Raw genomic sequence first — 26,584 nt, 5'->3', positions numbered from 1 at the left:
TCAGTCAGCGGCATCGACATGATAATGTATTCAGTTTTAATGCAGTTGTTTGCTGTGTCGATTTTAGATTTGGGTAAGTTTAATGTTTACAGTTTGTGTTGCTAACATTTATTGAATTTGTCCTTCGTGGAGCATGATTTTCTCTCAATAAAACTTTTCATTATATATTGCATCTTTTCATGCCAAACAGGTTTTACATCAGAAAGTGTAGTATGGTATATTTTGTAAAAAGACTTCAAAATGTTAATTTCTTTAGCTACTATATTAAATGTTTTGATATATGAATCGATCACTTCATCATATTTGTCACTTCCGACTATTTATTGATTACGACTTAGGTATATTAATCTAAGCTAACACACTTTACATCAAGATCAGAACAACCATATTGTAGTCTGTTGATCATTTGCTAATCATTTGTAATAGTATTATGATTAATCGAATTTTTAAATAACTTTTCAACTGCGTGTCATTGAATGAAAAGTATTTTGTTTAGCATGTATCAGCCAAGCGTCCACACACGTGCAGACTTTTCGTAAAGAGTACAACACGAGCAAGTCTGTTTGGTTACTCGGCTACAACTACACCGACACGACGGTAATATAGATTGGTTATAGCTTTCGGCTTACTGATGTGTGTGTGTGTGTGTGTGAATATATTTATTTATTTATTTATTTATTTTTGTGATTTTAGTACATTTTTAGCTTGGCGGGTGGTGTTTTCTTTCAACGTTGTAAACGTGTTTACTGCCATAGGCGTCACGAGGCGGGGAGGTGGATGCGGACTGCACCTGATGGCAACATTTAAGGGGTGACACCAAGACAAAAAAATTGCACCTGCAAAATTTATAGAGAAAAAAAAAGTGTGGGGTGACACCATGAGCTACCGCACCGGGTGACACCTGACCTACCGACGCCACTGTATAATGCTACACATTAATCCCAGGATCCTGGCTGGCGCCATCCGCGGCATCAAGAAACCCCACAGAGGAACTGGTGTACCACAACAGCCGCTACTGCGACACGCCAAAGTTCGCTGTGATAACGATGAATGGCCTAACCGTGTGTCTCTGGATATCACCAGTGATGAACACATACAAACTGGCGAGAACCACCTGTCGCTGTAAGAAAGTAGAATTATTTCACGTTCAACACTCAACAATCAGTGTTTCTTCCAGACTTTTTCTCCGGGGGGGGGGGGGGGTGGTGCACTTGAAATATTTATTTTGGGCAGAGTTGCTTCCAGGCAACCGCCCCCCCCCCCGAACGAAATGAAATTTATATCATTTATATAGAAAATATATACTTTTAACAGTGTCCGCCCCCCCCCCCCCCGAAGAAAGTTTACCGCCCCCCCCCCGAAGATTTCAAGTGCCCCCCCGGAGAAAAAAGTCTGGAAGAAACACTGATTTTGGGGGAGGGGGGGGTAGACTTTCTTCGGGGAGTGGGGAGGGCGGACACTGTTAAAAGTATATATTTTCTATATACTTCAAATGTCGTCCGGGGGGTAGACTTTTATCGGGGTGGGGAGGGGGGGGGGGGCGCTCCGAAGAGATGCATGGAAGAAACTCTGTCCAGAATGCGATTCTATTAGAAGAATTAGTTAAAAATAAAATCTATAAAACTTTTATATCATATAAAATAGTTTTTAAAATATAAAGTCATGTAAATATATATAAAAAATAAATAAATATATATATATATATATATATATATATATATATATATATATATATATATATATATATATATATATATATATATATATATATATATATATATGTATGTATATATATATTCGAGCCCAAGACACATGGGGCAGATGAAGTAGAGTTCATCTGATTGATTTACCACGGCATATGAATGGATAGTGTGGTCAGCACTTGCGTAAGAATGGAGAGTAAGACGAGAGCAACGTTGACTCGATAACATTTGTGTAGTTCTACTTCAAGGTTTGTCTGGCTGTTTTGCAAGTGTATTTATTTGGTGCCTACTCCATCTCCATCTCATTTATTTAATTTTCCTTTCTGTTGTTTCCTGTCCACGAGTCTCCCATAGTTTGTTTCGTGTTTTGAGACTTGCCATACTGGCAAATTAATTACAATTAATATTTTTTTTGTTTCGAGACTAGCCATATTGGCAACTGTGTAATTATATTCATCAATGTTTATATCACTAAAACATTCAAACATTTGCAGCTCATGGAGCACACCTAATGACGGTGAAAACACCGCTGAAATATCAAATTCTCCTGAACATTATGAATGTCACCAAGTACCAACGGGTCGGGTTAGACGATATCCAGGAGGAAGGAACATTTAAATGGGATGACGACGGTTCAGTGATGGATGTCAACTGGACAAAACAGATTTTCCAAATAGGTAATATGCCTTTCATAGTGCTGACCACACTATCTCTTCATATGCCGAGGTCACAGAAACAAGTGAACTCTACTTCACTTGCCTCATAGACCGTCAGGTTTGAAAGGGAAATTTACTTTAATATGCCTTAGGTACAGAGGCATAACGACCCCTCCCGACGCTCGGGGACAAACTTTCAATTTGGCGCCCCCCCCCCCCCCCGCCCCTACATATATTTTTATATTTATAATTCAAAACTGCAGCTAAAATTAGCTTTTAATTTTTTCCAACCTATTTTGGCGCCCCTAGGGTCGGCGCCCGGGGATATATGTATCCACCCTTCTCCACCCCCCCCCCCACCCCGTCGTTACGCCTCTGCTTTGATATTAACACGTACAGGTTGACGTGTGACGGTAATGAAAACAGGGTTGGGTGTGATAATGTCAGGGCGCCATGCATTCTATGACTGGAGTCTTTAAAATATGACGGTAGAGTGAAGAGACAATATCTTTATAATACTGATACATTATTTAGTGCCATAATAAAATGGACAGTGTAAGTTATATTTTATTGTGTGAGTATCGTTCTCATTAGAATATCAACAAGCAGCTTTGACATTATAAGTATGATGATTTTCGTTATCAAATGCATTTCTTGTATTATAACACGATCATACTATTCTTACTCTAAAAACTTAATTAAACCAGTCAACGGGTTTACCTGTTGTTTTTTTTTTTTTTTGTTGTTTTTTTCTAAGATGGGCCAAGCAACAGCAACGGTAACGAAGACTGTGTGTTTTGCTCCACCCTTTTCCTGCTGAATGATACGCCTTGCTCGTCCCTCCTTCTTTTCGTCTGTGAAGTGGATTTTAAGTAGTGAGTTTTTTTATACGGAGGATGTGTAAGTGTTAACATTATGGTCAGCTTGTTTTTAACTGAATAGTTTACACACGCATGCATTACTTTTCTTCTCTACAATTTAAAATTGTTAAATAAAAACTTCAGCATTTAACCGATGTTTTTTTTTACCATACTTTTTTGTTTAAGTCCATTGGGAAATATTCAGATAGTTGAAGCCCACACAAGCTAACCATAGAAACGTATAACTAGGGGAAGATTATGCTTGGACACACACACACACACACACACACACATATATATATATATATATGTGTGTGTGTGTGTGTGTGTGTATATGAATATAACATATATATACATATATATATATATATATATATATATATATATATATATATATATATATATATATATATATATATATATATATATATACATATATATCAGGGAATTATTTAATAATCAAAGTGGAAATTGTACACTAGCCCTCGCTACCCACGTGACGAAAAACAAGTACTGAAACATGAAGCAGTGGACTCCACCGGGACGACACACATTTAAAGGACTGTACATTTCAAACACGTCAGGGAAAATACTTGCTTACACGGAGGACACATATTTTTCATTATACACGGAAAAAGCAATACAGACTGCGATGGAAAAAATGTACACTTTTAAATAGAGCAATTGGGCTACATGGAATTCATACAATATATTCACATTTAGATTAAAACCTCTCGATAGGATAAGAATAGAACCACATAATCAGCTGATAGTACAGTAATACATAGGATTACAAATAAAGAATATTCAAAATATACATCAAATGAGCTCACTAAGGCAGGGGTCGGCAACCTTTTGATACGGAAGAGCCAAAAGATGCAATTTACAAAATTTAACAGTTTTTAAAGAGCCACTAACATTTTTTTTCAATATTTACGATTAGGTGTATATATATATATATATATATATATATATATATATATATATATATATATATATATATATATATATATATATATACATATATATATATACATATACATATATATATATACATATACATATATATACATATATATATATATATATATATATACATATATATATATATATATATATATATATATATATATATATATATATATATATATATATATATATATATATATATATATATATATATATATATATATATATATATATATATATATATATATATATATATACAAAACATATTATAGTATTTTAGCTAGCTCTGCTAGAATAATAAAATTAGTAATCATAAAATATAACTATAACCATTGAATATTTACATTAGTTACATCAATGGAAGCATTGATCTTGCATGCCGTTTGAAAGCTCTTAACTTCAAGTTTTGGGTTTCAAGCACGCCTCTAGATTTTTAGTTGTTTGTTGGCTTCTTACTTTACCTTTTATTGTATTCATGTTAGAGAACTCTTGCTAGCACGAATATGTTGACCTAAAGATCGTCAGCACTCCAGATGTCAACTTCTCCAAATTACTGTACCAACCTGCAAATCTATTCCATGCGTCACGTATGAGTGCCTCAACTCGCGACATTTATTTTAGAGCTGTCCAGTTGTGCAGCGTAACGTGCATGTTTTACTGGACCTTCAACTATTTTTACTTGCTCTTGAGTTCTGTGAATTTTCCGCTCCACAAATGAGTCGTTTAAAGTTCAGCAATTGCATCTGAATCAAACGAGCATCAATTCCAAGTAGCTCAAAGTTAATCTCATTTGTTTTTGTGTTGAGAGAGTCTACTATGAATTTCTCAGTGAATCCATCCTTCGTTTTGTTTGTTGTAATGCTGAAGCAATTCATGCTAATAATTGTATTTGTTTCTAGATATTTTTTTCAGAATTTTTGAAATCAAGTAATTTACCGCTCTCAGTGTCTTCAACAAAAAAAAAAGTTTTTTTTTTCGAAACATCCACTTCTCAAGCAAGGCATAGGCTGAGTTTTCCTTTCCTTGCGGTTTTACATTTAGCTCGTTTATTTTCTTTGTGATATCCACCATGAAGTTGAATGTTTCAATTCGGGATGAACAGTTTAATAGGAAGTATATTGAAAATAGGGAGTACCTAAATATTCTAATAGAATAGCGAATGTTTAATGTTTATGTTTATATAATTTATTACCGAGTGTTGCAGCACAATATTTTTATGAGTTTTGATAATAAAATAATTATTAATATTTGTGCATGGAGCCGAAGAGCGGCATCTTGACATCAAAAGAGCCGCATGCGACTCGCGAGCCGCAGGTTGCCACCCTGCGCTAAGGTATATTTGTATACAAAATTTTTTTTTTTTTTTTTTACTAGCTAATTTTTTAAAAAATTGACTCTTTATTCACTTTCGATTAAATACTTTAAATTTAACTTTCTTTTGTCACCTTAAAATACATTTATAACGCTGAGCGTTTTTATCAGTTTTAAAATATACGTCTAAGTAATCGTTTTCTTTTTTAAAGTCTCGAAAGCACATGCTTTAAAAATAACACTGCATTATATTTTATATTTAATAACAAATTGATGTTTTCATTTTGTATACGGGAAATTATCAATGACATTCTATTTTTTTTTAATATGGTTACAGGTAGCATCCCTTGACATTGCTGTAATAAAAGAAGGGAAGTCACCGACAGAATGTGATACATATTGAGAGAAAATAAAATGTGATAGGATTTAATTAACTCTCCTATAAACAAGCGTCCACCAAATATAGATATAATGACCTTCTCATCGACAACTGATATTGGGAAATATTAAAGATCAATTAAACTGAAATATTTTTTTTGTGTATTGTCAGGTTGTGGATGTTTGAGAAAAATTTAATTATGCATATGTAATCTTACTAGATAGACATTGTACATGGAACTTTTTCAATTGGGTATTGACATTATGATAGGGACGGAGTAGTCAAGTGGTAGAGAGCTGGACTGCTAACCCGTAAGTCTCGAGTTCACGTCAGTAGATCTTCCCTGAGTCCACCCAACTCTGATGGGTACCTAACTCACGCTAGGGAAAGTAAAGGCGGCTGGGCATAGTGCTGACTACACTATCTCTTCATATACCGAGGTCACAGAAACAAGTGAACTCTACTTCACTTGCCCTATAGACCGTCAGATTTGAAAGAGAACGTTACTTTTATTGACAAAATATAAGGGGCTACCCTTAATTATTAAATGTTACTGATCTTATGTATGAGACGAGGGGGGGGTGTATGTGTCTATAAATATTACCATATAATAATTATTCAGACGGTGCGGTCAAATGGTATAGCGCTCACGTTCGCAACATCGGGCTCGAGTCTGTACGACGTATCTGAGTCTACCCAGCTCTAATGGGTACCCGGCTTACGATAGGGAAAGTAAAGGCAGCTTGCCATAGCGCTGATCACACTGAAATAGGTGAACTCTACTTCACCTGGTGCATAACCCGTAAGATAATATGTAGACATTTTTATATCTAAAAACAACTTTAAAGTTCACCAACACCTTTTGTTGGGGAATATTTGTGATAGACCAGGAGCACACAATCAGAGGCGAGCGACCCTTCCCGGCACCCGGGGACAAACTTTCAATGTTCACCCCCCCCCCCCCTTCTCCCCTCAAACTTTCAATTTGCACCCCCCTCCCCCTCAAACTTTCAATTTGCACCCCCCACCCCTCAAACTTTCAATTTGCACACCCCCCACATATATTTTTTTTTATATTTATAATGCAAAACTGCAGCTAAAGTAAGGTTTTAATTTGTTTTTACAACACATTTTGGCGCCCCCTAAGCTCGGCGCCCGGGTACATATGTACCCCCCCCCCCTTCCCACGACTCTGCTCACAATGAAGATACAATCAGCACTAATGCACGATTGCACACAGAAAGATGATACTAAAATATTCACGTTACACCGCCGTAAAATGTGTACAAAGACCACTTCAAATAGCCCACTTAGAAGACTATTCAAAGAAGAAAGTATAGCTATGTTTTTCAAAGTTCTATCAATAATGCACGTATAGCGATGTTTTTCAAAGTTCTATCAATAATGCACGTATCTGGATCCCCATCAAATTTATTATTTATAAAATTGTCAATGTGTGAGAGAATGTTTTTCTTACATCATGAAAATATAAACTGCAACCGATCGGTGTTTCTTCCAGCCTTTTTTTTTATCCGGGCGGGCACTTGAAATTTTCGGGGGGGAGGGGGGGGCGGACTAAAATTTCCGGGAGGGGCGGACACTGTTAAAAGTATATATTTTCTGTATAAATTCCATTTCGTTCGGGGGGTGGGGACCTCCGAAAGAGATGCCTGAAAGAAAAAGGAGATATCGATTCATGTTTACGCATTAAAACTTTGTTGGGAGGCGAATGTAAATTAGAACATGTGTTCGTTGTTTCTCGGGCAGATGAGGCTCGTTAGCTGGGGACAGCCACTCGTCTAGGAGAGACAACTCCAAAATCAAACAACTGCTGCCTTGTAGTTTGTTCTTGGGTGGACAAAGGCTATGGAAGCAAATCCAAAAAGAAAAGCAGGCTGAAATTGGAGTCAATGGCCTCAATGGCGCATAACCAGTTGACACGTAACGCTTAATTGTGTTGGAGGCGTGGTCGAGTCGGCAAAAAGCTCATGGTTGATAAATTCGAACAAAGTCTCGAGTTCAAACCCACTGGCAGATAAATCTCGATCCCCTTCAACACTAATAATTAAGAACGAAAAAGAAGAAGTTCGATGTTTAGCTATGCTATGCTATTTACTATTATGTGGAGATTATATATGCATATATATATATATATATATATATATATATATATATATATATATATATATATATATATATATATATATATATATATATATATATATATATATGCGCACTTGAGTAACTTTTTACATTAGCTTGTTGACTCTTGACTTAATATGCTTAGGATTTAGTGGTTATGAACCATGGATTCCGATACCGACGATCAGCTAAGTAAATACGACTACATACGTGTAACAAAAACATGTCATGAAAACATCTTTGTGTGGAATTGTGTGGAATTGTGTGGAATTGTGTGGAATTGTGTGGAATTGTGTGGAATTGTGTGGAATTGTGTGGAGTTGTGTGGAATTGTGTGGAATTTTGTGGAATTGCGTGGAATTGTGTGGAATTGCGTTCTGGTCGAGTTAAAATGTGATTTTCCTATTAAGATAGCATCGACCGAAACGTAAACAAGAGAACTGAAAAAAAATGGATTGTTCTTTCTTCAATGGTTATGTGTGGTATTGATTTATTGATCATAGCAAGCTGAAGCTTGGTTTTGTACATAGCATTTAAAGATAAATGGTATTTAAATATAAAAGACAAAAACATATAAAGAAAATTACCTTTCGCAGCTAGATATGGTACCTTAACATACGAGACTTTTGAGATAGGAGCTGTCGAGTGTATGACAAATTGCCACGATATACGAGCGAAACTTCAAATATCAGTAACTGGATAGGTGATGTAACAGTTCCTCAAAAATAAACACCCTGAAAGAGTTATAAATGATTGTGCATCAAACTATTTATTGGGAATTTAGTGGGAAAAGTGGGGAAAGTGGGAAAAGTGGGGAAGTGGGAAAAGTGGGAAGAGTGGGAAAGTGGGAAAAGTGGGGAGAGTGGGAAAAGTGGGGAAAGTCGAAAAGTGGGGAAAGTAGGGAAAATTGGAAAAGTTGGGAAAGGGTGGGGGGGGGAAATGGGGAAAGTGGGGAAAGAGGAAAATGTGAGGAAAATGTTGGAAAAGTAAAGAAAAGTGGGGAAAGAGGAAAATGTGAGGAAAATGTTGGAAAAGTAAAGAAAAGTGGGGAAAGTTGGGAAAAGTTGGGGAAATGGGAAAAATTGGGAAAGTGGGGAAAGTTTGGAAAGTTGTGAAAGTGGGGAGTGGGGAAAGTGGGGAAATTGGGGAAAGTGGGGAGTGGGGAAAGTGGGAAAAAACAGAAAAGCGTGGTGAAAAAGGCGAAGACCAGTGAAGAAAAAAGCAGTGAAAAAAATTAACCGAAAGTAACAGAACATTGCCCAATGCAGTTAACTCGAAAGCCTTGTGTTCTGATCCCTGGCTTGAGTCAGTAGGAAATGCCTGTGTCCACCCAGCTCTAATAGGTACCTGACAAAAGCGGCTGGGCATAGCGCTGTCCACACTACCCATCAGTGTGCCGAGGTCGTTGAAACAGATAAACTCTACTTCATCTGTCTCTTGTGTCTTGTGCATGACCGCAAATAAAATGACAATGACGAACAAAATATTGTATAGTTGCATAGTAGTAAAAATTAGTTTTAATTGTGTTTGGTGAAGTTAAAGTTCCGTTTAGTTCAAAGGAGTATTGGGTTGACAGCGTAACCATAAATTGAATTAACTCAATGAAAGAGCTTAGCAGTAACAGTAAACGAAGGGAAGCTCATCTGCCTACGTCCTCCACTCCACACCCCATCTGCATATATTTATTACACATAACTGCATTTATATATATATATATATATATATATATATATATATATATATATATATATATATATATATATATATATATATATATATATATTAATATGTATATAACGGCGCCTGATACACCTTTATACATCACCTTGCAATAACATGTGTATTGATTCACTAATCAATATATAAATGGTGTCCTTTCTTGTTAAAGTGTTCACAGTCTCAATGCTACACATACTTGTAGTACTAAGTTTTTTTGTTCAGGGCGATCAGTTTTAAATGATTAATTACCTGATGATTTTACAGAACTGCCTCGTTCTGAGCGAGATAGTGAAATTGTTGCCAATGGTTAGGAACTTAAGCAGCTTTTTTTAGATTCCAATGTTTCGATTTAAATTTCATATTGTTGCGAATAGTAAGGGGATATTTGAAAACTAAGCAAATGAAATGTTAGAAACCTCAACTTGGACAGAAATTGTATTCACATTTAATATGTAGCTAATTGTTATCAGATATTTTTAAATACAAAACACGGTTTATTATCTATACCAAAGTAAACAACTAGGTGTGTGTTTTACAATCTTAAAGACCATATAGAGTAAGTACCTTCGTTTAAATAAAGTGCCAAACAGTGTGGTTTGACTATCTAATTAGTTTATTATTTACTATACGTGGGTAAATTATAAATTTAAACGTCTCCTTTAAGCTTTGTGTGTATCATAAAACCGGTTAGATTTTGTAAAGTTCATGTCAAAATACAATGCGGCTGTGTTCAAATTTCTTTCAGAATAGAATAGAGAGGTGGTGTTCACAATTAAATCTAGACGTCTTTACATACTGAGTAGATTTAACATTCTTACTTCACTATGTGGACTAGATGTGTTATAACAACACTGAGCTTCATCACACAAGGTAAGATGACAATTACTCGATGGTCTGCTACTATATATTTTACAAGACACATACATACACGTATATATATATATATATATATATATATATATATATATATATATATATATATATATATATATATATATATATATATATATATATGTGGGTGTGGGTGTGTGTATACGTACATATATATATATGTATATATATGTGTATGCATACATATATATATATATATATATATATATATATATATATATATATATATATATATATATATATATATATATATATATATGCGTGTGGGTGTGTGTATACATACATATATATATGTATATATATGTGTATGCATACATATATATATATATATATATATATATATATATATATATATATATATATATATATATATATATATAATCATAATATATAAAATCAAAATATTTAAATAGATATATATATATATATATATATATATATATATATATATATATTTGTATTTATACATATATATATATATATGTATATATATATATATATATATATATATATATATATATATATATATATATATAATCATAATATATAAAATATTTAAATAGATATATATATATATATATATTTGTATTTATATATATATATATATATATATATATATATATATATATATATATATATATATATATATACATATATATATATGCTTTTGCTTCTCTATTTCCTCGTATAGCTCATTTTGTTATCAGTTTACAACCAAAACAAATCCATTATAAAGCTTACGATCAGACAAACTTGACCATGATGTCCATCAATGTAGAATATGACCAAGTCAGTCTACTGTCCTGCGCCTCATTTTGTTCACGTTCCAAGAAACCCTGCTACAACTACATTTATAACAAGACAACAAAACACTGCAGCCTAGGTAAGTTCGCATGTGTTCCACTGTACTCTGGGTTCCCACAAGTTACTTATCCCTCTCATCATCGTATATTGTAACAAGTTCCAGTACAAATAAATACAAGCCATTCTTCTTCTTCGTTCTTAATTGAGAATATGGTGGAGGATTTAGACAACAAGTCCAACTTCGTGAACAAACCGGACTGTGGTCTCCAGATCAGCAGGTGCCCCATATAATTTTCCCTGAGTGGGGTGAGCAGGGGCCAGTGTCTGACCCGTGCCTGGCTATACAAAGAACATTCCTGAAGGACGTGCTCCGTGTTTTCCGGGGCTTTGCCACAAGGGCACATTTCGCCATTCAATAATGTTATTTTTGTTTGTTTTATTGTGTTATTTCTACCAGGTTTGCAGCAACCTCTACGCTAGTAAAAAAATATTTGAGATATATTTTAATTCTGATTTCACAGGCTCCTGGATTTTCCCCTTGAAACCTTTGGCCCAAAAATCTCAGAAGAAAATTTACTCCAGCGGGAAGTTCTGTAACTCAACAAGAAGCATCGCGGTCCTGCCTGATGGTTCCATATCAGATACAGATATAGTGTACTGTCTAGGTATTACATTTGGTGCATGTCTGTCATTTCCCAGCACTGCCTCTGCTTAATTATGCCCGTTGCACATTAGTTTAAACAATAACATCAACACCAACACAAATAACACCAAAGCCATCACCAATACCTACGCCTACGCTGCGCCTACGCCTACGCCTACACCTACACCTACGCCTACGCCTACGCCTACGCCTACGCCTACGCCTACGCATACGCATACGCCTACGCCTACGCCTACACCTACACCTACACCTACACCTACACCTACACCTACATCTACACCTACGCCTACACCTACACCTACAGCTTCTAATATCAACACTTTTATTTACAAATAAATTTCAACAAAATACCTCTTTCCTTAACTATTATATATATATATATATATATATATATATATATATATATATATATATATATATATATATATATATATATCAATGTAAAAGCTAAAGATAATCTCGGTAAAAAACGCTGTAGATTTTGTTTTTTACCTATTTAAACATTAAATTAGTAAATTCAGTTATTGGAATGTTTACTGTATACAAAAACCAAAGTAGAACTGGTTAGCTGATAACTAACTTCAGTTACTGTATATTCTTTTATGTTTAAGTTTTCGAATGCTGTTTCCGTTATTTTACAGACGTGTGGCATTATGTTTACTTTTCTAATAATCCTTAATAAGGTTACTTTTAAATTTTAGTATTTTTTTCTTACTTAAAGTGCAGTAAAAGTTTTGATATTTTAGAGGCTTTATTCAGTTTTGTTGGAATTTTCGTTTAAAGTAAAACTATGTTTCATCTATACTAAGAATGTGCTGCTAAAATGAATTGCTCACTTTTTTTTTCTACAGGAACAACTTCTTTTGTTAAAAATCTAAGAAAAAAATTCATTGATACAAAAACATATAAAACGGAAAAACACTGAAAAAATAACTAAAAAAAAATTTAAAAAGATCTACCATCAATCATATTCTTCTCATTTATTCAGCAGGCAATTCAGACTTGAGCTTAGGACCATCAAGCAACAACCCCCGACCTGTGGTGACCTTAAGCTCTGGACTTCAGGTCATGTGTGACACTGAGACAGACGGTGGGGGGTGGATCATCTTCCAAAGACGTGTCTCAGGGACTGTAGATTTTTTTCGCAACTGGGCAGATTACAAGAAAGGATTTGGTGATTTCACTTCGGGTAATTTTTACCTGGGCAACGAAAACATTCACGTCTTAACGTCCAAAGCCACAACAGAAATGCGAATTGATATGAAATTCAGCGGAAATAATTATGCCGTAACGTATTCAAGCTTCAGTCTCTCAGACGAGACTGACGGCTACAGGTTACATGTTAATGGCTTTGCAGGTAATGCCCTGGACGGTCTAGTCGTACACAACACCATGCAGTTTACAACATTTGATGTGGATAACGACATGAACTCAAATAATTGCGCAGATGTCTGCAACGGTGCATGGTGGTTTTTTAATTGTTGCAGTTCCGACCTTAACGGCGATTGGGGAACCAAAAGCTTCTTCTGGAAAAACTTGAGCACAGCATCATTCAGTGAAATGAAATTTAGATACGTTTAAATACGATGTGTTGTATTTATATAGCATATATTAGTTAGCCACATTTCTATTATATATTTACGGTTTAGTGTTATGTAAGTTAAATCATTATTGTCATTTTTACATTTTATTATATTTTATCTGATATTGTAAAACACAGAAACTCTGGATTAAAGTGTAATAAAAAATGTAAATATTTCACTAACAATTATTTTGGTTGTATAGTCAACAAAGCCAAAACGTGTAGGTTACGTTTGTGTACCAAATCAGAAAAAAGGGTATAGTTTGTATCACTATCCAAATCTACACCATTTTCTAATTACATTAACTTAAGCGAAACTCTCATTATTTCAAGCAATCAATTTTTTAAGACCTTTTGTGAGATTTTGATACATTCTTGGCTGCAAGAAACGATATGCATTCATTGTCGAAGACTTACAATTAGTTCTACAGACTTTGAATTTATTAGACAAATTAACTGATGGCTCAGGAATTTGCATGTGATATTTTCTTATCATATTAATGCTTACTATTTTCTTGATAAGTGTACTTAACATCCTACTGTAAAAACAAAAAAATGTGTATGTTCAACTCATTTTACTCACGACTTAGTTTTCACGTTTAAAACAAATCGGTTTGGAAAAAGTGGGCACAATTCCTGTAATGTTAAAGCCATTTTGCCAGGTGTGCAGATTCAGAGGTTACATTCAATAAAATCGTGTCAAGCTTACGGTCATTATTATAAACACATTTTATAAAAAATATTATTACATTACTAATCGAATTATACAGAATTTTTAATGTCTCATTATGTTAATATATCTTGGGACGGCGTGGCCTAGGGGTAGAGTGCTAGACTACTAACCCGAATCTGTGTTCAAGTCAATAGAATGTCCCTGAGTCCACCCAGCTCTGATGGGTACCTGACTCACGTTAAGGAAACATCGGCGACTGGGCATAGTGTTGACCACACTATCCCTTCATATGCCAAGGACATCTGAAGCAGATGACCTCTACTCCATCTGCCCCATTTGTCTTGGGCACGAACGCGAAAAGATGACGATAAGTTAACATCACTTTGTCAGTCACATTTTGTGTAGAGTAGCCCTACTATTGTAGAAGACTTACATTATTGATTCAACCTGTTCGATAAATGATTTTTGAGACAGAAATTACTTTCGACGAGATAGAGAATGAGTTATATAATTCGGTTCTCTTTTTGTTTTTATTGAAGAATCCTATTGTTATTTATGGTTGTTTTTATTTAGTCAAAACAGCAATGTAACCATGTTAGAATAAATTTTGCTTTAAACAAATGTTCAAGAAAGCTTAATACAGATTAGTGGTCTAGCGGTAGAGAGCTGGACTGCTAACCCGTAAGTCTCGAGTTCGAATCCGGGTTCAAGTAGACCGTCCATGAGTCCACCCAACTTTGATGGGTACCTAACTCACGTTAGAGAACGTTAAGGCGAGTGGGCATAGTGCTGACCACACTATCCCTTCATATGCCGAGGTCACAGAAACAAGTGAACTCTACTTCACTTGCCCCATAGACCGTCAGGTTTGATAAGGGAACTTTATTTTACGGATTAATTTTAATTATCGCTTGGACACATTTTATTCACTTTAATACACATTTGACTTGTTCAGCAATATAGATAATTATAAAATCACATTTAATATTTACCAATATTTAGGTTCACTGAGAAAAGCAGCGTGTCAGAAGTATAAGATCGTTGATTTTTTTAGATGCTTAAAATATTTAACACAATTTTAGAATGTGTTTTTAGGAGGACTGTTTAGGTTAAATATCTCACTCGCATATAAAGTAACACAAAATACGTTTTATCTAGAAAAAAGCTTTATGAAATCGTCTTGTAAACATCTGAAATCTGATATGAATTTTCATTATTTTTAGATAAATAAAGTATTTGAAAAAAATCCTCGAAAATAAGAAAATTAAACATATTAAATATTAGTAAACAATTAAAATGTGTGTCATTTCAAATCAATGGTTTTTTTTCTAAATTTATAATTAAACTTAATCTATTTTTGTTTCATTTTAAATGTGTAGCATTACTTTTTATATTTTGCAATACCAACATCGTAATAGGTATACCTTGTGATAATGTAAAGAACGGAATTTGGATATAAATCAATTAGAGCGATTGTGTTATTGTCAGAGGTTCAGTTTGCCTGCATACAACAGATAGTTTTGTCTTCTATGCCATTTAAATAAACACGTGGAACAGGATCACTATGGTTTGGTGACTATGACTTACTCAAACGCTTGATGCATATTTTTAGATATCTTTCTTTGAAAAGAAAGATGCCCAAACATGCATGTAAGCATTATAAAAAATATTTTTTTAATATTTTAAATGACTTGTTTAAATTAATAATAAACAATTTCGACTATTTTTTACAGTTTATTTATTTAACACTTTTGAATATAAAACTAAATGTATGAATTAAACTAATGTTTTGGTTTTTTTTAGTAAAACATAAAATGAATGACATCCTCATTACTTCAAATTACTAAACAAATTGTGAAAACAGTTCTATAAAAGAAATTAGAGAGTGTCTATGGAGGTTCGAATACCTAATAGTTTTTTAAGAGAAAGACTGGGAGAAAGGCTTTATGATGTTGCGACAACAAGCATTTCTTTTAACTTTGATTTGCTGAAATAGGATGTACACAGGTGTAACCGGTTGCCACGTTGCAGGTGTTACCTTTTGCGCTTGTGCTTGTGTCACCAACTGCCTCTTTACAGGTGACACCAGGTGTCTCTTTATATGTGTCACCAGTTCCCTCTTTGCAGGTGTCACCTTTAGCGTCTGCGCCTATGTCACCGACTGCCTCTTTACATGTGTCACCAGTTCCCTCTTTGCAAGTCAAGTGTCACCAGGTGTCTCTTTATATGTGTCACCACTTCCCACTTTGCAGGTGTCACCTTTGGAGTCTACGATTGTGTCACCAACTGCCTCTTTACATGTGTCACCAGTTCCCTCTTTGCAAATGTCACCAAGTGTCTCTTTATATGTGTTACCACTTCCCTCTTTGCAGGTGTCACCTTTAGCGTCTGCGCTTGTGTCATCAACTGCCTCTTTACATGTGTCACCAGTTCCCTCTTTGCCAGTGTCACCAGATGTCTCTTTATGGGTGTCACCACTTCCCTCTTTGCAGGTGTCACCTTTGGTGCCTGCGTCTGTCACCAACTGCCTCTTTACATGTGTCACCAGTTCCCTAATTGCAAGTGTCACCAGGTGTCTCTTTAAAGGTGTCACCACTTCCCTCTTTGCAGGTGTCACCTTTAGCGTCTGCGCTTGTGTCATCAACTGCCTCTTTACATGTGTCACCAGTTCCCTCTTTGCAAGTGTCACCAGATGTCTATTTATAGGTGTCACCAATTCCCTCTTTACAGGTGTCACCTTTTGCGTCTGTGCTTTTGTCACCAACTGCTTCTTTACAAGTGTCACCAGTTCCCTCTTTACAGGTGTCACCATTAGAGTTTGCGCTTGTGTCACCAACTGGCTCTTTACGTGTGTCACCAGTTCCCTCTTTGCGGTGTCACCAGGTGTCTCTTTGCAGGTGTCACCCCCTCCCTCTACACAAGTGTCACTAGATTCCTCTTTGCAATGATCACCTACTGCCTCTTTACATGTGTCCCTAGCTACCTTTATGCAAGTGCCACCTGTTCCCTCTATGCAGGTGTCACCAGCTGTCTCTTTGCAGGTGTCGCCTGCAGCGTCTGTGTTGGTGTCATCTACTGAAGACACAGGCTGCGACAGCTGTACCGGCGACCTTCGAATTCTTCTCGAGAGGGCTAAAAGATATAAAGGTTGTTTTAGTATAACAAGGTGGACCTACGTTTTAATGTCTAGTTGTTGAAGTATAACAAGGTGGACCTATGTTTTAATGTCTAGTTGTTTAAATATAACAAGGTAGACCTACGTTTTAGTGACTAGTTGTTTAAGTATAACAAGGTGGACCTACGTTTTAATGTCTAGTTGTTTAAGTATAACAAGGTGGACCTACGTTTTAATGTCTAGTTGTTTAAGTATAACAAGGTGGACCTACGTTTTAATGTCTAGTTGTTTAAGTATAACAAGGTGGACCTACGTTTTAATGTCTAGTTGTTTAAGTATAACAAGGTGGACCTACGTTTTAATGTCTAGTTGTTTAAGAATAACAAGGTGGACCTACGTTTTAATGTCTAGTTGTTTAAGTATAACAAGGTGGACCTACGTTTTAATGTCTAGTTGTTTAAGTATAACAAGGTGGACCTACGTTTTAATGTCTAGTTGTTTAAGAATAACAAGGTGGACCTACGTTTTAATGTCTAGTTGTTTAAGTATAACAAGGCGGGCCTACGTTTTGATGTCCAGTTGTTTTAGTATAACAAGGTGGACCTACGTTTTAATGTCTAGTTGTTTAAGTATAACAAGGTGGGCCTACGTTTTGATGTCTAGTTGTTTAAGTATAACAAGGTGGGCCTACGTTTTGATGTCTAGTTGTTTAAGTATAACAAGGTGGACCTACGTTTTATTGTCTAGTTGTTTAAGTATAACAAGGTGGACCTATGTTTTAATGTTTTGTTGTTTAAATATAACAAGGTGGACCTACGTTTTAGTGTCTAGTTGTTTAAGTATAACAAGGTGGACCTACGTTTTAGTGTCTAGTTGTTTAAGTATAACAAGGTGGACCTACGTTTTAGTGTCTAGTTGTTTAAATATAACAAGGTGGACCTACATTTTAGTGTCTAGTTGTTTAAGTATAACAAGGTGGACCTACGTTTTTTTATTGTGAGCATGGTTTAATGTTCATTTTAGTAGGTATACTTGTTTAGTTGTGTAGGTATAATACAGGTGGGTATTGTTTAATGTTTAGTTGTGTAGGTATAATACAATTGGGCATAGTTTAATGTTTAGTTGTGTAGGTATAATACAATTGGGCATTGTTTAATGTTTAGTTGTGTAGGTATAATACAATTGGGCATAGTTTAATGTTTAGTTGTGTAGGTATAATACAATTGGGCATTGTTTAATGTTTAGTTGTGTACGTATAATATAGATAGGACACATGATTAACAGTCTTTCATTTGTTCGCGTTGGAAGAGGGAGGAACCAAGCAGAAGTGAAATGTTAACTGTCTGGCCGTTTGGTCCCCTCCTACACACGGACACGACTGACAGATTTAACAATCTCCCAGAGGCGTAGCTACCCCTCCCGGCACCCGGGGACGAACTTTCAATTTGCCCCCCCCTTTATATTTTGGTATATTTATAATTCAAAACTGCAGTTAATATGAGCTTTTTTACAACCAATTTTGGCGTTCCATAGGGTCGGCGTCCTGCCCTCCGCTCCCCGTCGCTACGCCTCTGCAATCTCCAGCCTTTCAACCAGCAGGAATCGTGTGTGTCACATCACAATATCAATATTGTAATAATAGTATCAAGGGCGATGATTTATGTATAAAATAATATACAATTTTCGTAATTAACACGATGAATGAAGAAATATTATAAATTAAGTTTTTAAAAATATTTTAAGAATGTTTAAATTCTAGATTAGCACAAGAAGTTTCTTCAGATTATTTCACCACATCAAGGTGTCACTGCACACTGTAATAGCACACAGATGTAGTGCAGATTAGTTCAGTACATTATGGTGCTACACCGTACTTAAGTCCAGTCTAATGCTTGATCCAACAGGGATAATGGACTGTAAAGAACACAAGCTTACTAAATCTAATCAAAAATGGAATAATAACAAAAAGATTTGATCCAACAGAGGAAAATGAACTGTACAGAACACAAGCTTACCAAATCCAATTAAGAAGGCAATAATGATGTATAGAAGGAAGTTGTTGAAAATTGAACCGCTATCACTATGGAAAATTCATACAATCTGTATAGTTTATGTAGCTTGAGTTGATGGTTGTATGGATGGGTGGATGGATGAGTTGGTGGATGGATGGGTTGGTGGATGGATGGGTTGGTGGATGGATGGGTTGGTGGATGGATGGGTTGGTGGATGGACGGATGAGTTGGTGGATGGACGGATGGGTTGGTGGGCGGATGGGTTGGTGGACGGATGGGTTGGTGGGCGGATGGGTTGGTGGACGGATGGGTTGGTGGATGGACGGATGGGTTGGTGGACGGATGGGTTGGTGGATGGATGGGTTGGTGGATGGATGGGTTGGTGGATGGATGGGTTGGTGGATGGATGGGTTGGTGCATGGATGGGTTGGTGGATGGATGGGTTGGTGCATGGATGGGTTGGTGGATGGATGGGTTGGTGAATGGATGGGTTGGTGGATGGATGGGTTGGTGGATGGATGGGTTGGTGGATGGATGGGTTGGTGGATGGATGGGTTGGTGAATGGATGGGTTGGTGCATGGATGGGTTGGTGGATGGATGGGTTGGTGGATGGATGGGTTGGTGGATGGACGGATGAACCTAGGAATTGATGGAAGGGTAGATTGACGGACTGATGAACGTACGGACAGATAGACTGATGGATGAATGGATGGGTGGATTGATGGGTGGGGAATGGGCGGATAGACGGAAGGGTGGATTGACGGATAGACGGATGGACAAATAGATTGATAGAAGAATAGACGAATGAACTGATACACGGATGGACTGATGGGCGGATAGAAGGATAGACTTATGGGCGGATAGACGGATAGACTGATGGGCGGATAGACAGATAGACTGATGGGCGGATAGAAGGATAGACTTATGGGCGGATAGACGGATAGACTGATGGGCGGATAGACAGATAGACTGATGGGCCGATAGACGGATAGGCTGATGGGCGGATAGACGAGTAAATGGATAGACAGATGGGCGGATAGATGGGCGGATAGACAGATAGACTGATGGGCGGATAGACGGATAGACTGATGGGCAGATAGACGAGTAAATGGATAGACAGATGAGCGGATAGAATGATAGGCGGATAGACTGATGGGCGGATAGACGAGTAAATGGATAGACAGATGGGCGGATAGACGAGTGAATGGATAGACAAATGGGCCGATAGACGGATAGACTGTTGGGCGGATAGACGAGTAAATGGAAAGACAGATGGGCGGATAGACGGATAGACTGATGGGCGGATAGACGATGAATGGATAGACAGATGGGCGGATAGACGGACAGACTGATGGGCGGATAGACGAGTGAATGGATAGACAGATGGGCGGATAGACGGATAGACTGATGGGGGGATAGACTGATGGATAGACAGATGGGCGGATAGACGGATAGACTGATGGGCGGATGGACGGATAGACAGATGGGCGGATGGACTGATGGATAGACTGATTAACTGATTGGTGGTCGGACTGACGGTCGGATTAACACATGAACAGACGGATGAATGTTAAATATTACATAACATTACATTTGGCAGCTAAAAACCTACTCTCGCCGATCACCGTATCCAGGTTTGCAGGTGTCAGTTATGAATGTGATGAATCCCCACAGAAAGGTAGTCTCAGTCCGTTCACATGGCTGACATGCACAGACTTCTAAAGAAACGTGTTTTTATATTGAGAGGGTATAGAGGACAAAAAAACATAATCACGAGAAAAATGAGTTTATAAATCTCATTCCATTTATAAAAAGGAGCAAAATATTATGTTTAAACATTCATAAAATATTTGCATTCTACTTTTCTGACATTGCACGTGAGTGTTCTTGTAGCTTGTATTATTGACTGTATTAATTTACATCGATTTGACCTAAAAGTGGACATACTGTATTTGTCCTCTATACCCTCGGTATGTGGCATATATCTCTGACAAGGTTTATTTTACTCTAACGCAGTGGTCCTTAACCTACTTGAAGGTACCAAACGCCACAAGTTTCTTAAAAGTTCTATCGTCAGCACTAAACAAATCCGATGGCGAATCGTGCGAATCAGTGTGTTCAGAGGCGTAGCGACCATTCCCGACGCCCGAGGATAAACTTTCAATTTGGCACCCCTAGGGTCGGCGCCCGGGGACATATGTACCCCCCTCCCCGTCGCTACGCCTCTGGTGTGTGTCTTGACCTCGACGAACCCCTGAGATCGACACGCCAAAACCCTGGGGTTCGATTGAACTCAGGTTAAGAACCATTGCTTGACTCACCTTACAACAATAAATGAAGTGAGTTAGCGTTTCTTTACTTATTTTAAAAAAAAATTAATTTGTCTATTACAAACTTTAAGGAACATAACATTTCTTAACCACCCTTTCTATCTATGCATTATTATGGGATTATTAAATAATAATTTCAAAATAAAAATAAGTTTATATTCCTTAACCACTCAATTTCTAGCATAATTTTGCCATAAAAGTTAAACCCCCAATCCCCTAGCAAACTAAACTTACCGATCACATTCAAATATAAAATGAGAATCAAAATCCACTTCTTCAATCTGCTTTCCGTCTTCCTACTTTCCACATGGTTGACCTTGTGTGATTCAATGAGAGGACCCGCCATTTTCATCACGGTCACGTGATCAGGTACGCCCCTAGCGGACACGCCCACCTCCACACGTTCTGTCCACAACTGGTCTACATTCATAACCTGGGTCTGTTGCTGTGGGGTCAGCAAAGGGTCCTTGACCTCTTCACCTTCTGGAGGTTGCCAGAACTCCATCTGGACAGCTTCTGATGTGATTCGTCTGTAAATATGTACCTACGTCTAGATCAGGCTTAGAACATTATAATATCAACACCCCTCCACCGTTAATTATCCCCCTTCATTACACCCTGTTCGAATTCTACCTGTCAAATCTGTACCTACGTCTAGATCAGGCTTAGAAAATTACCACCCCTGCCCCCGTCAATTATCCCCCTTCATTACACCCTCTTTTAAATACTACCTGTCAAATGTACATCTACGTCTAGATCAGGCTTAGAACATTACTACCCCCCCCCCGTCAATTATCCCCCTTCATTACACCCTGTTCAAATACTAACTGTCAAATATACATCTACGTCTAGATGAGGCTTAGAACATTAACACCCCTTCCCCGTAAATTATCCCCTTCATTTAACCCTGTTCAAATGCTACCTGTCAAATATACACCTACGTCTCACATTGGTTTAGACCCCCCCCCCTCCCAGACAATCAACCTCTTTCATTAAGGCCTGATCCACTACCATCTGTCAATTCCTCATCATCCCTAAATCCCATCGTCAATAACACATTCTTTAATTAATCTATGTCAATTACTCCTGTAACGTTAACCTTTCTATCAGCCAAATAGAAGGAGAACGTCCCCGGATTCTTTTTTCGGGGTCATATGCAAATGCCCTACGGCCTAAGTGGATGAACACTTAACACAACGACCACTAGGGCTCGAAATTAATGTCTAGGGGAGCTAGTGATACTATTGTAATTAACACTCATCCAATCTACATACGACCATTTAATCAGCGAACTCAGATGTGGCAAAACACAAAGATGAACTAGATAAAATATTTAATGTATAAAATATCAAAAACCCAACTTACACAATGTAGGAAAAAACACTATCACAGATTTCTACACTGTCTAAAGAACAGCTACAGGCCACACAACACTGCTGTAGCTTCAAGAATTACTTAGCGACAAGTAATATTAAACTAGAAGATTAAATCAACTGAAGAAAGCAAGGCACACACAGGTCTTAAGTACTCTCACGTTCAAATGGTCAGAGTCTATAGCCGGACAATATGGACGGCTGCCTGACTAAGGTAAAACGGCCTCGTAGACTGCCAGGTCAAGATAAACTGCCTCGTGTTGCGAGTGTGCAGAGCAATTAAAGACTTCTGTGACAGGGGAGGTTATCCTCAACTCATGTCGCCATTGGTTGGGATAATCATCTGATCAGAATCATTCAATCAGATTTTAATGGAAAATTTCTATGTCTCAAACACCTTAAAAAGTCAGTGGAAAAACCCCAGGTGTTACACCATCATTCCATATAAGGAATTATACAATGTCAAAATAAAAATGACTCGACCTAAGTAGGTCACATCCCCTCCCTTTTTGGAAGTGACAGATAGGTTCCACAAAAACATACATAAGGAACCAATCTGGCAATGAAATAACAAAAATGTTTTACAAATGTAGGCAATAAAAATCATAACACCAGATGAAAATATCCCTGAACATAAAAGGGAAGTAACTCCAACTTTTACAATTGGTGAAAGGGGAGTAACCCTTCAAAAAGTAATTATACATCAAAATCCCTCAAAAAAGGGTATTACAATTTTTCCATGAGAATATTAAAAGTGGTAAACCCGCCAGGGTAAGACCTTTATTTCAATGACTAGCTACAATATCAATTGAGTCATATGAGACATATTATTATAAAAGATTACATTTAATCAAAAACCACCTTTAATTAAGGTTCACCTGAAAATAAACAAAATATTCAACAGGATTGGAATTTTGAAAAAAATTCAAAACTCACACCACTCATTTTCATATGAGTGACACTCAAACAAAACCTGTTTATGGTCCTAATGAACCACAAAGCATGTCACATGATCAATGTGTGTAACAAGATTTTACATCCTTGACAAACAATCAGCCACAACATTATCACTACCCTTAATGTGTGAAATTTCCAGATTAAAATTTTGGAAATATAAGCACCATCTCAATATTCTTTGATTTGTCTGTCCTAACTTAGAGGTAAATTTCAGGGGATCATGGTCAGAAAACACTCTGACTGGATTGGTTGAAGAAGAGACATAGACTTCAAAATGTTGTAATGACAAAACTAAAGCTAAAGCTTCTTTTTCAATAGTAGAATAATTCTTTTGGTTTTCATTTAACTTCCTGGAAAAAAGGCAATGGGATGGTCAATTCCCATGTTGTCTTCTTGAAATAGGACTGAGCCAATGGCTAAGTTGCTAGCATCAATGGCAAGTTTAAAGGGCTTGCTGAAATCTGGCGCAGCCATAACAGGAGCATTTGATAAAAATGACTTAATGGTTAAAAAAGCTTCTTGACATTTATTGGACCATTCAAATTCAACACCCTTTTTCAATAATGCAGTAAGAGGTTCAGCAATAGCTGAAAAGTTTTGACAGAACCGTCTATAGTAACCAGCCATCCCAAGGAACTTTCTGATCTCTTTACAATTTTTGAGAGGTGGTAACCTTACAATAGCATCTACTTTAGCTTCAATGGGCCGAACTTGGTTCGTTCCCACTTGATAACCCAAATAGGTAATTGAAGCTTTACAGAAATCACTTTTATGTAAGTTTACAGTAAAATTAACTTCAGACAATTTTCTAAAAAGGTTAGTCAATTGAACAATATGTTCTTCAAAAGTATTAGAAAATACAACTATATCATCTATGTAGGCCTCACATTGGTCTATGTCAGCAATGACAGAGTTGATGACCCTCTGGAAAGTTTGACCAGCATTTCGCATACCAAAGGGCATACGTTTGTATCTATAAAAACCATTAGGGGTTACAAAAGCAGATATTTCTTTTGCACGGTCAGATAAGGGGATTTGCCAGTATCCTGAAAGTAAATCAATTTTGGAAATTATCTTAGCCTGACCAACTTTATCAATAACGTCCTCTATCCGAGGTAAGGGATAGGAATCAGCTTTGGTGAGCGCATTCACCTTCCTAAAGTCGGTCACAAACCTGAAAGATCCACCGTCTTTCGGGACTAGGAGACTTGGGGAACTCCAGTTGCTGAAACTGGGCTCAATGATATCATTCTTGAGCATATAATCAATTTCATCTTTTATCAAAGCAGCTTTTTCCGGGTTAACTCTATAGGGGTGTTGTTTAATGGGTTTTGCGTCACCAACGTCTACATCATGAGGTGGAACCTTCGCTTCTTTGGGGACATCCCCAAAAATAGAGGGAAATGTCTCAAATAACTGAGACAATCTATGGCTTTCCTCTGTGGACAAATGCATAAGGTGGACATTCAAATTATCTAAAAAGGAAGAATTTACCAATTTTGGGGGTTTCAATTTATCATGTATCACATCATCAGAAACATTTGAACATACAGGTAAAGTAGTTTTAGCTGTGGATTGAAAATTGTTACAATTATCATAATACTTTTTCAGTGAGTTGACATGATACACTGTCTGTTTCTTTCTTCTGTCGGGCGTATTGACAACATAGTTCAAATCACTTAATTTTGAATGCACAGTAAAGGGTCCACAATATCTCAAGGATAACGCATTGTTCAGATTAGGCACTAGCACAAGAACTTTGTCGCCTGGATTGAATGTTCGTTTACAAGAACTCTTATCATACAGTCCTTTCATTCTAACTTGGGCCTTTCTTAAGTTCTTGTGAGCCATTTCGCACACGGCTTTCAGTCGAACGTGAAAATCGTCGAAGTTTTCCACTGGATGATCACTGGTACCTGTCCAACGTTCGTGTATCAGCTTCAGGGGGCCACGGACAGAATGTCCAAACACAAGTTGAAAAGGCGAGTAGCCTAAAGAGTCCTGGACACAGTCCCTCGCGGCGAAAATAATCCAAGGAACAGACTCATCCCATTGGGTGTTACTATTAGCGAATGTCCTTAGCATGGTTTTGAGGGTTTGGTGGAACCTCTCAAGTACGCCTTGAGACTGAGGGTGGTAGGCTGAGCTGGTGATGTGGGTAACGCCTAGCTTGGCTAGCGCTTCCTGAAAATGGTGACTGGTGAAGTTGCTGCCTTGATCTGTTTGCACGATCCTAGGTAATCCAAAGGTAGTGAAGAACCGGGTCATGGCTCTGACTACAGTCTTTGCCTTAATGTTCCGTAAGGGAATCGCCTCGGGAAAACGGGTACTTGAACACATAAAGGTAAGTAGATACTCGTTGCCCGCCTTGGTTTTAGGCAAGGGACCTACACAGTCCATGACGATTTTAGAAAAGGGTTCTTCTAATACAGGAATCGGACTC

The 26,584-nt window shown here is 36.9% G+C and overlaps 2 protein-coding genes across 3 annotated transcripts; one reads left to right on the top strand and one right to left on the bottom strand.

Annotated features, from left to right (window-relative positions):
• Window positions 1–1,892: 1,892 nt before the first annotated feature.
• On the top strand, window positions 1,893–13,679 carry LOC131956178 (techylectin-5A). The gene is made up of 5 exons (XM_059320600.1): window positions 1,893–1,899; window positions 2,198–2,380; window positions 11,367–11,513; window positions 11,956–12,099; window positions 13,090–13,679. The coding sequence occupies exons 1-5, from the start codon at window positions 1,893–1,895 to the stop codon at window positions 13,677–13,679; spliced, it is 1,071 nt and encodes a 356-aa protein (XP_059176583.1).
• Window positions 13,680–16,132: 2,453 nt separating this feature from the next.
• On the bottom strand, window positions 16,133–22,205 carry LOC131956188 (uncharacterized). Of its 2 annotated transcripts, none has more exons than XM_059320608.1 (3): window positions 22,046–22,205; window positions 21,094–21,199; window positions 16,133–17,485 (listed from the first exon to the last, which is right to left on the bottom strand). In XM_059320608.1, the coding sequence occupies exon 3, from the start codon at window positions 17,163–17,165 to the stop codon at window positions 16,554–16,556; it is 612 nt and encodes a 203-aa protein (XP_059176591.1). In that variant the 5' UTR covers window positions 17,166–17,485; window positions 21,094–21,199; window positions 22,046–22,205; the 3' UTR covers window positions 16,133–16,553. The 2 variants fall into 2 exon arrangements, 1 of the variants encoding a protein (XP_059176591.1); XR_009388939.1 differs by lacking the exon at window positions 16,133–17,485 and adding an exon at window positions 19,484–19,548.
• Window positions 22,206–26,584: the final 4,379 nt, after the last annotated feature.

Source organism: Physella acuta, unplaced genomic scaffold (genome assembly GCF_028476545.2).
Source record: "Physella acuta isolate Inbredline_101_S28 unplaced genomic scaffold, ASM2847654v3 ptg001132l, whole genome shotgun sequence".
In the NCBI taxonomy this organism is placed as follows: domain Eukaryota; kingdom Metazoa; phylum Mollusca; class Gastropoda; family Physidae; genus Physella; species Physella acuta.
Note: the sequence above shows the minus strand (reverse complement) of the source record. Positions and strands in the feature narration are given on the sequence as shown.

What these genes read in the sequence shown, in the direction of transcription:
- LOC131956188 (XM_059320608.1), bottom strand. Translation starts at nt 17,165, where the DNA reads ATGGTGACACCTGTAAAGAGGGAACTGGTGACACTTGTAAAGAAGCAG.
- LOC131956178 (XM_059320600.1), top strand. An exon ending in AAAACAGATTTTCCAAATAG is followed by an intron (nt 2,381 to 11,366) that starts GTAATATGCCTT and finishes TCCATTATAAAG; the next exon opens with CTTACGATCAGACAAACTTG. An exon ending in AACAAAACACTGCAGCCTAG is followed by an intron (nt 11,514 to 11,955) that starts GTAAGTTCGCAT and finishes CTGATTTCACAG; the next exon opens with GCTCCTGGATTTTCCCCTTG.